General features: G+C 40.2%; 1 protein-coding gene across 1 annotated transcript in view; it reads left to right on the top strand.

Moving 5' to 3' along the window:
* The first annotated feature begins 1,244 nt into the window (after positions 1 to 1,244).
* The window catches only part of ERICH2 (glutamate rich 2), a 38,127-nt gene continuing 23,795 nt past the window's right edge, over positions 1,245 to 15,576 (top strand). Inside the window, exons 1-5 of the mRNA XM_037043468.1 lie at positions 1,245 to 1,789; positions 8,953 to 8,988; positions 11,323 to 11,353; positions 11,556 to 11,604; positions 11,831 to 11,867. Coding sequence (XP_036899363.1) covers positions 1,245 to 1,789; positions 8,953 to 8,988; positions 11,323 to 11,353; positions 11,556 to 11,604; positions 11,831 to 11,867 — 698 coding nt within the window. The remainder of the gene's footprint in view (positions 1,790 to 8,952; positions 8,989 to 11,322; positions 11,354 to 11,555; positions 11,605 to 11,830; positions 11,868 to 15,576) is intronic.

The following is a 15,576-nucleotide window of genomic DNA, read 5'->3' as shown; positions in this document are numbered from 1 at the left end:
CATTCATCAGTACAAAGCAAATCCATCAAAACAAATGTTCTTTAAAATTTTGGCCAAGAAATATAATGAATTTCCCCTTGCTTTGTTTGAATGAAAAATCTGCAAACTTCCGACACCTGCTATGTAAGGGCATTCTTATAGTAGAGGAAGGAGATAGTGGTTTACTATGTCCTTACCAAACTAGGGATGTATTTTTCAATGCCTTCATTGAGTTCTTTACAAAACTTCCATTCTGGCTTTATTCCTTTGCCTTCTTCCTTCCATCAAAGTTCCAAGGTAATTCGAGTGAATGTGGGGAGATGACTAGGAAAATGTAAAAATAACAGCCTTAGCAAGGCAGCTATATTGGTTAGTGTCGACTGTAAACGCCAGGGTTGAGGATTTGATCTGTGGTCAGGGCACGACACATCCATGTTTCTGTTTTTCTCTCTCTCTCCCCCTACTCAGTTAAAACTACAAAAAAAAATTTTTTTAATTTAAATAACAAGAATCTCTGCTATTTAATTTAAATAACAAGAATACTTTTGGTTTCTGAAATGGTCCAACTGGCTCTATTTTAATAATAGTATTAATAATTTAAAATTGCCACTTATTAAGCATCTTCTACATGTCAGAGCTTTATACATTTCATGTCACTTGAAGCCCACAATCATCTACCAAGGTACATATTCCCAGCGGGTACCTAAGCCCAAAGGTTAAATAGCAATTATAACTCATATCAGGGCTCATCAATGAAATCGAATCCAGATTTGATTCCAACAAACCCCACTTCCTTAAAAACACGTTGCCTAGCAACAAATCGATCCTAGTAACTTCCCCCAACCAAGTGGAGAAAAACAACCAATTGCTTCCTAGAAGCCAAGCTGACGGGCAGTTAGAATTTTCTAATAGATATTCTTCCCCACCCGCTTCTGTGACCAAAACAGTGATTTAAGCTGTATAAGCTTCCACTGGCCAATGTCGATTTCACCCGGGACTTGGCCCGGCCTCGTGGCAGAGGAGAGTCCCTCGTTCTTATCCCTGGAATCTAATTTCTGGGGAAACTGGCGTCCAGAGATTTCCCGAGAAACCTTTCATCTTTTTAGGGTTACTCAGGTTGAGGGACCAAGTCCTGCAGGGGACATTCGTTCATTCACATCCAGGAACAACCCTCTCCCAAATCAAGGCTTCTCCTGTTACACGTTTAAAACACTAATGAGGCCTCCCCACCCTTTTCTCTCTCCCCGCCAGCAACTGGACCAGGTATGGAAAAAGATATTTCAGTCCCCCTCCCTTCTGCTCTTCTCAAAGTAACCCGTGCACGTGCGGACTTGCGTCCGAAAGCGTGTGCACCCAATTCGCTGCGCTGCGAGATTCCTAGAACCGCGAGGCTCTCTCGGACCCAGGTCGCGCTTCCGGAACCCATCGAGGGTCTCCGAGCGTACTCCGCCCCAGCCCCACCCTCGCCCAGCCCCTCAGCTCAAGGCCCCGCTCTCCCCGCCCCGCCCCCTCGGGCTCACTTCCAGGGCCCTTCCCAGGCCCGCCCTGCCCCGCCCCCTCCGTCTCATGCCCTCCTCCGCCGCCCAGGCGCCGCCCGCCCCCTCCACACCCCTCCTCAGTTCCCAGAGCTCGCTCCACCTCAGCCCCACCCCTTCCGCCGCTTACCTCCGCGGCTCCCGGAGCTCAAGCAGCAAGCGGTATCGTCTCCATGGCGACGCTCTTCGCACAGAAAGCCGCCCTCAAGGCTAGCTAAACGCCTGGCCTTCGCTAAGTGCTTTTCAGATGATCCGCTGGAGAAGGCCACGAGCAGGTAAGAGGGGCCGCGGCGACTGCGGGTCTCCCTCTCCCCATCCCTGCGTGAAGCCGGACTCATCTTTCACCTCGGACCACCCAGGCCCAGCGCCTGAACCCGGAGACTTCTCTGGACCCTCCAGGTTTGGGCTCTAGGGCGTCCCGGCTGCCGAGGCAGCACCAGAGAAGGTAGGATCCACGTGGCTGGAGGAGCACCTCGCACTTGGTTTCCTCCTCTGGCTGTAGTTGGGCATGGAGAAAGGATATTAGTGTCTACGTGAGTTTGTGTGTTAACGGGGCAGTTGTGATGGGCTAGACCTGCCACATGCTCCGACCTACAGATTCCCAAGTGCCAACTTCTCCTCTCCGCGCCCCCTCAAGTGAAAATTGCTACATTCCGTTCCATGGGGGGGGGGGGCTTCCGCTACTTCCCTGGGTCCTTGTTCCACTCCCTCCACTTTAACATTTCTTTTCCTTTTCTTCTTTTTTTCTTTTCCGAAACAGCTTAATGACCAATAGGAGCAAGTATTCTTTGGCTATGGTTAAGATGTCCTAACTCTCTACCAGGGGTGTCCAACCCTGGGCTGCAGGGCCAAATGCCGCCCAAGATGGCTATGAATGCGGCCCAACACGGAATCTTAAATTTACTTAACACTGAGATTTTTTGTGATTACATTTCACAAAGTATTTAATGTGTGGCCCACAGACACCAAAAAGTTGAACACAACCTTTTGTTTCCTGCTTGACACAACTTGCTTAGCCATAAAAAATTTCAGTGTAATTTAGACAAATTATTTAACCTCCACGGGCTTTATTTTCATCCTTTTGTAAAATGAGGGGCTTTGCAGCTGATCACTTGTAAGGTTCAGTCTTCAGCCTTGAGGTAACCTAAGATTTCTAAAGGCATAGTGTGGTCTTGAGACTACTTTACCCTGCTTTAGTAGCATTTAAACTAACTCATAGCATAATTATAAACTTGTCATTTGACTTCTAGGGGGCATAGGTGAACTGAATCGTTCTTACCCCAAGAGACCCCTGGAAGTTATTTTTTTTAATAAATCTGAAAAAAACACGGAGAATGTTTTTTCTATTTGTTTCTGTCTCCTGAAAACCAATTAAACTGTTCCCCAAATGAGTGTTAATTTTTTAATTTTAATTTTTTGCTAATTGAAGTTGTTTTCTTTAATCTCGGGAAAACAACAACATGGCTCTTTAAGTATTAAGAGTTTACCAAAGCTGACTTCCAGTGCCTTTGTAGGAATTCCACTGCCCCTCTAGAATTCCAGAGCTTCCTACTACCACCTTGGAGCTAAACCTCCAGTGTTTTTCCTCTTCCTTTGCCCCATCCCATCTCATTGTGCATTTAGATCTGGTCTCCTTAAGTCAGAGTTTACCTTCAGCACTTTCCCTGCTAGGCTGTAGGTAATAATAACAATACTAATAGGCAAAGGAGTTGTAATAATTATAATTGTAGTAGAAGACAGGTAGTACTATTATTGCTTATTATTTATATTAACCCTCACAATAACTCTATGAGGTAAGAGGTACTTTTATATTCATTTTACAGTTAAGGAAAGTGAATCATAGAGAGGTTAAGGAATTTGCCCAAGGTCACAATTTGCTCGGATTTGAACATAGGCAGTCTGACTTCAGAGTCTGGTCACTATCTTATGTTGTAAATGAAATATACAAAGTTTACATGTGGCTACTTTTAAATAAGGATGTAAGTAATAGATGATCACTGAAGCCATTTTATACACATTTAACTGTGCGATGAAATATTGCCCCCATGTCCCTTCATGTTTCCCCATTTTCTTCCTCTCTGATGGAGATGGTGCTTAGTCAACTCTGTCTCTCCTTCTCATCCCAGCTGTAGGGCCTGAGTGTATAGCTGGATATTTCGTAATTCATTCTTCACCTGTTAGAATACAGGTTAGCTTATAAAAGCAAATAGCACAAAAGGATAAAATAATTGTATAAGTGGGATGGAAAAAATGTCTTCCAATATTACAAGAAAAACTTAAGAATTTTGTGAAATCTGATTTTAAATGTTAGTGACTCATGTTATGAAAGTTTCTATTTGAAACCTGTAGAATCCAAGTAAAACCTGTTTGGCTCTAATAACTGTTGGTTAGTGAACTTAGAAAATGGAAGGTACGAGATATTGTATATTCTTTTTTTGCTACCGAGCCTTTATTGTCCAGTGTGCATATCTCATATTGAACACATTTCAAGTGTTCTAGAGTCACTTATGGCTAGTGGTTACCGTATTGGACAGTGAAGCTCTAGTTTAATACAGTTTTTTCCTTTGATTTCTTGTTTTTTTTTCCTTCCCAGTCCATTCGTTCAACACATATTTATTAAGCACCAGATTATATCACATGATCACTAGATCCTAGAGATTGTTTTTTAAGGTGTCTTGAGTTTTTATCTGTTCTTATAGACAAAAACAAAACAAAAACCCCCACGTATCTAAACTAATTAGGCCCTAGACTAGGGGTTTTGCTTTTTGAGAGTCACCTTTTCCTTAAAGGCTGGCACTACATCGCATGTAACTCAAGCATTGCTGGGAGTTTTGCACCTTGTGTAGAAAACCTGCCTGCGGTGAGAGGGAATGATGCCCACCAACGCCCACCAGCAGAGAGAAGCTGAAATGAACAAGGGAAAGTCAACCTCACCCCCTCTCCCCACTTGAACACAGCTGTAGCCACTGTGTCTTGAATTCCACACAGCATGGGTATTCAACTCTTGAATTCTGTGAGCCAGCCTTTCTTTCTTTCTTTTTTTTGCCTAAACCAGGGGTGTCAAACTTATTTTCACTGGAGGTCACATCAGCCTCGCAGTTACCTTCAAAGGGCTGCATGTAATTTTAGGACTGTATAAATGTAACTGCTCCTTGACACTTAATTGAGAGTTCAGTACTGCTGCCACATAAAACAAGGTGGAAGGCCCATGGGCCTTGTGTTTGCCATCTGTGGCCTAAACCAGCTGGAGTATGGTGCCTATAACTTGAAAACAAAAGTCTACACTAATATAGCTAAAAAGACAAGAACCAAGACCTTTCTTTGAGAAAAGAGCTCTTTCATTCTGTCTTAGGTTTACCCTCCACAAAATTTCAAAGGCTTGGTTTGCTTTCCATTGCCTACTGATTAAAGCCAAAAATCCTTAGCACCTGGTAATTAATGACTTTTAAAGTTTGCTTCCACGTACATTCCGATTTCACTTATTGCCATTGTTTAATACAATACTGGACTTCTCTTCCCCGTTTGTTGATTGACTGTTGGTCTTGACTTGGTTAAGTAAATGTCAGCTTCATTATGAAGCCTGATTCAGTCTTTCTTCTCATAGCAGATAGAATTCACCACTTTTCACTCTGCTCCCTCAGACTATATTAATTCTAATATGTGGCTCTTACTACGTGGTATCAGGTATGTTAGCCTTTTTTTGTTTTAAGGAGTAGGAATCATATTTATCAAGGTCTCTTTTGGCTTGAAATGTCAAAAATCAACTCCAGTTTGTTTTAGCTTAAAGAGAAGTTAATTGGCTTGTTGTAAAGGCAGCGATTGAGCTGGAAAAAAGGACTCAAACATCCTCTGTCTCCCCTTCACCTCCGCATATCTCATCATCTCTCATCCCTGATTCTTTTGTATATTCTACTTCACTTGCAGGACACTTTTTCCCCCCAAAGGTTAGAACCATGGTTACTGGCAGCTCTAGACTCATATTCTTTTTTAAAAAATACATTTTATTTATTATACTATTACCATTGTCCCAATTTTTCCCCTTTTGCCCCCTCCATCCAGTACCCACCATTCCCTCCAACAATCGCCCCCTTAGTTCATGTTCATGGGTCATGCATATAAGTTCTTTGGCTACTCCATCTCCTGTGCTATTCTTAACATCCCCTCATCTATTCTGTAACTACTGATTTGTACTTCTTAATCCCTGAATCTTCCCCCATCTTCCTTTGTCCCCCTCCCAATGATCTCCATATTTATTATTCTATTCCTGTTCTGCTTGTTTGCTAGTTTGTTTTTTTGATCGAATTGTTGATAGTTGTGAATTTATTGCCATTTTAATGTTCATAGTTTTGGTCTTTTTCTTAAATAAGTCCCTTTAACATTTCATATAATAATGGCTTGGTGATGATGAAATTCCTTTAGCTTTACCTTATCTGGGAAACACTACCTGCCCTTCGATTCTAAATAGCTTTGCTGGATAGAGTTAATGTAGGTTGTAGGTCCTTGCCTTTCATTACTTTGAATACTTCTTGCCAGTCCCATTTAGCCTGCAAAGTTTCTTTTGAGATACCAGCTAATGGCCTTACGGGTAACTATCTGCTTTGCTTTTGCTACTTTTGTTTCTGTCTTTACTTTAACCTTTGGCATTTTAATTATGCCGTATCTTGTTGTGGTCTGCTTTGTGTCCATCTTGTTTGGGACTCTGTGTTTCCTGGACTTCCATATTTATTTCCTTTACCAAATTAGGGAAGTTACTTTCATTTTTTTCAAGTAAGTTTTTGATTTCTTGCTCTTTCTCTTCTCTTTCTGGCACCCCTATGATTTGAATGTTGGTACATTTGAAGTTGTCCCAGAGGCTCCTTAGCCTCTCCTTGGTTTTTTGGATTCTTTTCTCTTCTTGTTCTTCTGATTGTTTGTAATCTTCCTTGTGTTCCAAATCATTGATTTAATTCTCAGCTTCATTTACTCCACCATTGATTCCCTGTAAATTTTTCTTTATTTCACAAAGTGTAACCTACATTTCTGCCTGGGTCTTTTTTATGCTGTTGAAATACCCAGTTTTATGCTGTTGAGCATCCTAATAACCGGTATTTTAGACTCTGCCTTTGATAGATTGCTTATCTCCATTTTGTTTAGTTCTTTTTCTGAAGTTTTGTTCTGTTCTTTCATTTATGCCATGTTTCTTTGTCTCCTCATTTTGGCAGCCCCCCTGTGTTTGTTTCTGTGTATTAGGTACAGCGGCTTTGACTCCCTGTCTTAGTAGCATGGCCTATTTTAGAATAGAGCACTTGTAAGTTGGATGGGGCGGACCCTCGGGTAATCTCCAAGGCAGGGCAACCCGTTTGAACCAGGTTGATGGAGTTTCAGGTATGATGTCACACTCAGTGGCTCTGTGTGGGGGAGGGCTCAGAAAGGGGACAGTGGTCACTGCCTGGCCTCTGGAGTTTTGTTGTGGAAGAAGCTCACCCTGATGCCAGACCCTTCTGCTTCTTCTCATATACCAATGATGCCCTTCCAGCTACTGCCCTGGTGTTGGAGCCCAGAGGGAGTGAGTCTGTGTAAGTCCTAAGACTGTTGCAGGCCCTTTAAGAGGTGACACCTGGGAATCCCACAGATTCTTCTGCCACTGCAACCCCCACTGATTTTTATAGCCAGAAGTCATGGGACTTAGCTTCCTGGCCCTGGAACCCTGGCCTAGGTGGTCTGGTATGGGGCTGCAATCTCTCAATCCCTCCCAACTTTTATCCACCACGTGTGGGTGTGGGACCACCTGTTCCACATCCCCAGCTCTCCACCCCTCCTGCCTGTCTTGATGAATGTGACTTCTTTAATTCCTTGGTTGTCGGACTTCCATACAACTTGGTTTTCAGATGATTTTGGTTGCTAGTTGTTTTGTAATTTAGTTGTAATTTTTGCTGAGGTTGTGCAAGGAGGCAACCATGTTCACCTACACCTCCATCCTAGCCTCATATTCAACCTCTATGATAATTCCACTTGAACAATTCCATATTGATCGGTATTTGAAAAAATGCATATTGCCTATTCAGTGGCTATACCTCATTCTGCTCAGCCTGTCAGCCACTACTTTACCTTTACTTGTGTTCTCAACTACTGTTTTTTTCCTGGAGTCAAAGCTCTTTCTAAACAAGTATCAGTACTTTCGGGCTTGTGTGATTTTTAAAATAATTCATTAAAAGTCTTCAAAGCTAATTTGCTTGTCTCAATCACAGTAAAGCCCCTTTTTTGTTTCTCTACGCAATCTTAATCAGCCCCATAGAACATCTTCCCAGTTTTTCAGGTGGTTTCTACAGTGTCCCTTCTATGTGCCATGCACTGTGCTAAACACATTACCCACATCATCCTATATAATCCTTATATGATCCATGAGGTTGGCACCATTGCGATCCCTGTTTTACAGTTGGAGGAGCTGAGGCCTAGAGAAAATAAGTAAATAACCCATGCTTGCTGGGATGTGAATCCAGTCTCTGTCACTCAAGGGCCCCAACTCTTCAGTGTTACTCTGCACTGCCCCATAGGGATTCAATTTTAAGTAAGGAGACCTGGCAGAGCTTGTGTTTCCATCAAAGGCTAGGATCTGCCCTATTACCAGGCGAAAATGGAATAAAAATTCTATGCACTGATGTTTCTTCCAGGAAAGGGTGGACTAGCAATCCATAAAGATCCTAGAGCCAACAAGGAGAGGAAGGCTGTAAAACTAAAGAGATGCTTCCCCAGGTGGTCTTGTGTCAACACACAGGATCGTGGAAATCCATGGAATGAAAGTGTTTCTCCGGAGAGGTCATCCTCAATTTCTTTGTTTTAAGGGCCTTATTTGTCAGTTTTGCATTGTTTTTAGCTTCTGATCTCTGTCTTCTGCGCTAGAGATTTAGAAGTAAAATCATTTATTCTTGAGTTTGTTGAAAATATTCTTCAACATTTTTACCTAAAATGATGCCTTACTTTTCTGATGGACTTTAGCTCTCTGCGAATTTCTCAGAGGGATAATCAAGTTAATAATATACAGCCCATGCTGGTGTGGCTCATTGGTTGGAGCATCGTCCTATACACCAAAGGACTGGGGGTGTGATTACCAGTCGGCACGTACGTAGGTTGTGCTTCATTCCCCATTCAGGGCACTTATGGGAGGCAACCAATCTATGTTTCTCTCTCATACTGATGTTTCTGTTTCTCTCTGGCCTGTTCTCTCAGTGTCTCTCTCTCTCTTCCTCTCTCTCTAAAATCAATAAACATACTTTTAGAAATAAAATAATAATAATATATACAATGCCTGGCTTGGTTAGGGTTGCTCAGGAAACAAAGCCTGAGGCAAAAGTTGACATTCTACTGCTTATTCAGGAGTGCAGATCAATGTGAGGGAGCTGCAGTTAAAAAGAGGAAAACTTAATACAAAATAATGAAGCTTCTCTTTTATTGCCCACAGATTTGGCTCTAAGTTTTGTTTTCCAGAAATCCCTAGGTACGTATTACTAATAATAATATGAAAAGTCTGCTTGGGATGTAGAGACAAGTAAATTCTTACCTATGGAAAGTTGAAGCGTGGCCTCTCTCATACATTAAAAACCTTACGAGCTAATTTTTCTCCTTGCAATTAGAATGAAATTTAAGCAAATACATAAAGGGCTAACTTATAGGAAAATCAGTCAATTGGGGGGGGGGGTAGCTTAGGAAAGGTAAAAGTTCACAGAGAAAACATATAACTAATAAGTATTAATAAACATGTAAAGGCATTTTTAAGGTAAGAATTATATTCTTAAATGAGTCTGGAGGTTAATTTCTAAATGGTTGAAATAATACTTTATTTAAAATATTGTATCTTATTCTGGCTTATATGCACTTGTTTTTTTTTTAATTTTTTAATTTTTAAATAATAGTATACTTTATTGATTATGCTATTACAGTTGTCCCAATTCTTTGGGATTTATCCCCTTTATCCCCCTCTGCCCTCCATCCTCCCACACTCAAGCATTCCCTCCCCACTTAGTTCATGTCCATGGGTCATATGTGTAAGTTCCTTGGCTTCTCCATTTCCCATACTATTCTTAACCTCCCCCTGTCTATTTTATGTCTACCTATTATGCTTCTTATTCCCTGTACCTTTCCCCCCAATTATCCCTCCTCTCCCTCCCCAGGATAACCCTCCATGTGACCTCTATTTCTGTGATTCTGTTCTTGCTCTAGTTGTTTGCTTTTTAGGTTCAGTTGTCGATACTTGTGAGTTTAATGCCATTTTACTGTTCATAATTTTTGACCATCTTTTTTTTCTCAGATAAGCCCCTCTAACATTTCATGTGATAAGGGCTTGGTGATAATGAACTCCTTTAACTTAACCTTATCTGGGAAGCACCTGATCTGCCCTTCCATTCTAAACAATAGCTTTGCTGGATAGAGTAATCTTGGATGTAGGTCATTGCCTTTCATAATTTTGAAAACTTCTTTCCAGCCCCATCTTGCCTGCAAGACTTCTTTGGAGAAATCAGCTCATAGTCCTATGGGGACTCCTTTGTAGGTAACTGTCTCCTTTTCTCTTGCTGCTTTTAAGATTCTCTCCTTATCTTTAAGCTTGGGTAATGTAATTATGATGTGCTTTGGTGTGTGCTTCCTTGGGTCTAACTTCTCTGGGACTCTCTGAGCTGCCTGGACTTCCTGGAAGTCTGTTTCCTTCACCAGATTGGGGAAGTTCTCCTGCATTATTTTTTCAGTGAGTTTTCAATTTATTGCTCTTCCTCTTCTCCTGGCACCCCTTATGATTCAGATGTTGAAACGTTTAAAACTGTCCCAGAGGTTCCTAAGCCTCTCCTCACTTATTTTTTTAAAGATTTATTTATCTTAAGAGGGGATGGGAAGGAGAGAGAGAAACATCAATGTATGGTTGCCTCTTGTACATCCCCTGCTGGGAACTGGCCTGCAGCCCAGGCATGTGCCCTGACTGGGAATCGAACCTCAATCCTTTTGTTCACAGGCCCACGCTCAATCCACTGAGCTACACCAGCCAGGGCTCTCCTCACTTTTGAATTCTTGTTTCTTCGTACTGTTCTGATTGAATGTTTATTTCTTCCTTTTGTTTCAAATTATTGATCTGAGTCCTAGTTTCCTTCCCTTCACAGTTATTTTTCTTTATTTCACTTTGCACAGCCTTCACTTTTCCTCCATTTTTGCAACCATACTCAACCATTTCTGTGAATATCCTGATTACCAGTGTTTTGAACTCTGCATCTGATAGGTTAGCTATCTCCTCATTGCTTAGTTGTTTTTCTGGAGTTTTGACCTGTTCTTTCATTTGGGGCATATTTCTTTGTTTTGGCACAGCTCTTAGGTTGTAAGGGGCTGAGCCTTAGGTATTCACCAGAGCAGAGCAATCTTCTTTGCTTTGTTGTGATGCTGTCAGTCTGCTTGGATGTCGGCATTCCTTGCAGTTTGATTTTCTGGTAGTTCTGGTTGTTTTTTTGTTAATTGGTTGTTATTCTTCTTTTGGTTGTGCAAGGAAGTGAAGCATTTCAGCCTATACCTCCATCTTGGCTGGAACTCATACATAATTTTTCTAACATGCAAAATTATTCCTATAGTTAATTTTACATAGACTCCAAGGTAAAATGGGGAGAGGGGGTTAATTTCTCTAGACTTCTTTTAAACCTAATTTCATAATCCAAAAGATTGAGGTTTTTCAGTTAGGATGGAAATAATGCTACCAAATACAAAAACAAAGCACATACTTGACACTCTACTGAGAAAACAAGTTCTGCATTCTACTTTATATTCTAAATTTATGAAGTACATATTTTGTTTTTTGCAGAAATTATCTAGACAAGACAGATGTTGTAAAGGTAAGAGTACATAAAATTTTTTAGGACACTTACAGTTCTATCTTACCATCAATTTATATAGTTTCTGAATAATTACTTTTAGATAAAATTACCTTTTAATCATGATAACATGTTTATATGAAGACTATGAGTAAGTTATTTCAAATACCTCATGTGAAAATAATAATGATAATGCTAGCTTTTATTTCTGCTTCTATTTTAGGCACAAAAATATATTCAGAATGGCAAACTGCTATTGTTTGATCCAAAGGGTAAATGATTTATTAATTAAAAAGACTATATTTGAATATCATTTTGTCCTAAATATGAGGAAGATAGTCTGCTACGGTGGATGAGCATGGTTGAAAGATTTAGCAATTAAGCCCTTTATTATGTTGTCTCTCATTCAAAAAGTGCCTAAATATTTGCCAGTCAGGAATTTCTGTTATGAACATCACCATTGACAAAATACTGAGGCTCTTTTTTCTTCTCTTTCAGAAAAAGTGGTCATTAAACCAAATGAAACCATGTCAGAGTAAGAAAATGTCTCTGGTTGTGCAACTGATCTATCACATGCTTTTTGAGCAATTAGAACTAGATAATGCAATCATTTGTCACCCAATTAAATTTGAAAGGCCAGAAATACATGGATAAGCACTTTAGCTTTTGCTTTAGTCAGAGCGATTGTTACTAGATAAAAGGACATTTAAAATGAAAAATGAACTTTAATAAAAATGTAGAGATGGATAATACTGACTTCTATTTTAAATGCTTAAACACCAAGTGTTCTGTATTTTACTTATAAAATTTTCATTGTTCATTTCTATTTCCCTTTGATACTTGCTAATTTCTTTCAGAATATCTCTTTAAATGAATATTTATAAACAGATTCTTTATTTACTATGTGATAATTTGTTACTACTAAATAAGGAAAATTCATAATCGCCCCAAGTAGTTCAAAGAAGAGATTAGTGTTAAAAAGAATCATAGTTCAGTTTAAATTTAGTAGGTAAATATTAGGTGCCTGGTTTGTTCAAAGCACTGATTATGATAATTCACCAAAGCCCTTCCTGATATGATCATCTCCTACCACCTGAAAAATAATTCTAGCATTTCTTCCATGAGAATTACATTTTGAAAGTTGGTCATAAAACATTCGTAGAGATAAGTTATTGACAAGTAAATAAGTACCCTTCTGGTGGAATTCTACTGAAATTAATATTATTTTGGCTTATTGTTAATAAAATTTTCACCTGATGTAACATATACAGGGTCTGGCAGAAGTTACACCTGCTTGAGTGAGGTTGGTAGGGTAATATTATGGGTATAATAATATAGGCGTAGGTAGATGCACTTTGCCTCCTTGCACAACCAAAAGAAGGACAAAAACAAATTTAAAAACAAAAAATAGCCAGATCTGCTAGAAAATCAAACTGTATGGAAATCCTACAACCAAGGAGTTAAAGAAGAAACATTCATTCAGACTGGTAGGAGGGGTGGACATGGGCGGCCAGGGCAGAGCAGAGGGGAGGCAAGGCGGCAACTGGGTGGGTGAGGCAGCACCTGGCTGACCACCTAGTCCCACATTTGCATGCAGATAAACCAGGAGGAGCAACTGAGGAGTGAGACAGACTGCACAACCCATGGTTCCAGTATGGGGAAATAAAGCCTCAAATCCTCTAGTGGTAAAGACCTGTGGGGGGTTTGATGGTGGAATAAACTCTTAAGTCTCACCAGAGAGTTTCTTGGAGAGATCCACAGGGTACTATACGTACACAGTTCCACCCACCTGGCAGTCAGCATCAGAAGGGCCCAATTTCCTTGTGGGTAACAGGGGAAGTGACTGAGACCTGGCCAAGTGCTGAACAGGCGGCATTGTTCCCTCTCAAACCCCTCCCCCACACAGCACCACAATGCAGTGGCTTGGGTTGCCCCTCCCTAGTAAATGACTAAGACTCCACCCTTTACAACATAACAGCTGTGACAAGACAAAATATTGTTATTCCTTGCTACATCACCGTTCACCTATAGCAGCTTCACTGTATCTCAGGTTTTAAAACACAATACAGTGAAGTGCTGCAATAAGTGAATGGTGATATAGCAAGGGATGACTGTATACTTCACTGATGAAGTACCATTTAGAATTTTATATGTTGTTAAAATACGTAGATTTAAGAGTGTAGAAAGTATTTAAGAGAATATGAAGTGTTTATAAGAGTTTGGGAAGGTTTATAAGAGTGTGGGAAGGATTTATAAAGCCTTAAAATACATATGAATAATAAAATAAATATAATGCCACTACCTCAAGGATTTTCACCTATCACGGGGGTCTCTGGAAGGTAACTCCTGAGGGATCACTGTAATATGGCCATTATGAAACAACAGATTAAAGTTCCAAAAATACAACTAAGTAATGAAGAGATAGCTAATTTATCAGATGCAGAGTTCAAAACACTGGTAATCGGGATGTTCACAGAAAAGGTTGAGTATGGTTGCAGAAATGGAGGAAAAAGGGAAGGCTATGCAAAGTGAAATAAAGAAAAGGAACCAACTGTGAAGGGAAGGAAACTGGGACTCAAATCAATAATTTGAAACAAAAGGAAGAAAAATAAACAACCAGAACAGTATGAAGAAACAAGAATTCAAAAAGTGAGGAGAGCCTTGGCTGGTGTAGCTCAGTGGATTGAGCGTGGGCCTGTGAACAAAAGGATCAAGGTTCGATTCCCAGTCAGGGCACATGCCTGGGCTGCAGGCCAGTTCCCAGCAGGGGATGTACAAGAGGCAACCATACATTGATGTTTCTCTCTCTCCTTCCCATCCCCTCTTAAGATAAATAAATCTTTAAAAAAATAAGTGAGGAGAGGCTTAGGAACCTCTGGGACAGTTTTAAACGTTTCAACATCTGAATCATAAGGGGTGCCAGGAGAAGAGGAAGAGCAATAAATTGAAAACTCACTGAAAAAATAATGCAGGAGAACTTCCCCAATCTGGTGAAGGAAACAGACTTCCAGGAAGTCCAGGCAGCTCAGAGAGTCCCAGAGAAGTTAGACCCAAGGAAGCACACACCAAAGCACATCATAATTACATTACCCAAGCTTAAAGATAAGGAGAGAATCTTAAAAGCAGCAAGAGAAAAGGAGACAGTTACCTACAAAGGAGTCCCCATAGGACTATGAGCTGATTTCTCCAAAGAAGTCTTGCAGGCAAGATGGGGCTGGAAAGAAGTTTTCAAAATTATGAAAGGCAATGACCTACATCCAAGATTACTCTATCCAGCAAAGCTATTGTTTAGAATGGAAGGGCAGATCAGGTGCTTCCCAGATAAGGTTAAGTTAAAGGAGTTCATTATCACCAAGCCCTTATCACATGAAATGTTAGAGGGGCTTATCTGAGAAAAAAAAGATGGTCAAAAATTATGAACAGTAAAATGGCATTAAACTCACAAGTATCGACAACTGAACCTAAAAAGCAAACAACTAGAGCAAGAACAGAATCACAGAAATAGAGGTCACATGGAGGGTTATCCTGGGGAGGGAGAGGAGGGATAATTGGGGGGAAAGGTACAGGGAATAAGAAGCATAATAGGTAGACATAAAATAGACAGGGGGAAGTTAAGAATAGTATGGGAAATGGAGAAGCCAAGGAACTTACACACATGACCCATGGACATGAACTAAGTGGGGAGGGAATGCTTGAGTGTGGGGGGATGGAGGGCAGAGGGGGATAAAGGGGATAAATCCCAAAGAATTGGGACAACTGTAATAGCATAATCAATAAAATATTAAAAATAAATATAGAAATAATTTATAGTTTTAATTTGAACATTTCACCTAAAATATATGGTGTGCTTGAGTGTGATACTGTTATGGAATTACATGCTGATGATTTTGTAATCAAAATGGGCTCTTATATTGTGTTGGACCCTGTTTAATTTTACACTGTCAAACCTAAAAATTAAAATTAGAATCCACCTTGGCTTTGTTGTAAATTGTGTATTTTACAACATATTAAGTATTTTTTTTTATATTAAAGGGAGACTAATATATAACAGATCAATGATGAGAGTTTATGTATTGCAGATTAAACATTATATACAACCAGAAAAAGTAAATTCTTTGTTAATTGAGATACACACTCACGTGCTCTTTCTCTCTCTCTCTCTCTCTCTCTATCTATCTATCTATCTATCTATATATATATATATCCTGAGGTAGTTATATCTCAGAGATAAATTAAGGGCAGCA

The sequence above is a fragment of the Sturnira hondurensis genome, unplaced genomic scaffold, assembly GCF_014824575.4.
Source record: "Sturnira hondurensis isolate 20B ecotype Veracruz unplaced genomic scaffold, ASM1482457v3 Scaffold0004136, whole genome shotgun sequence".
Lineage (NCBI taxonomy): Eukaryota > Metazoa > Chordata > Mammalia > Chiroptera > Phyllostomidae > Sturnira > Sturnira hondurensis.
This window is presented reverse-complemented; position numbering and strand designations above follow the sequence as displayed.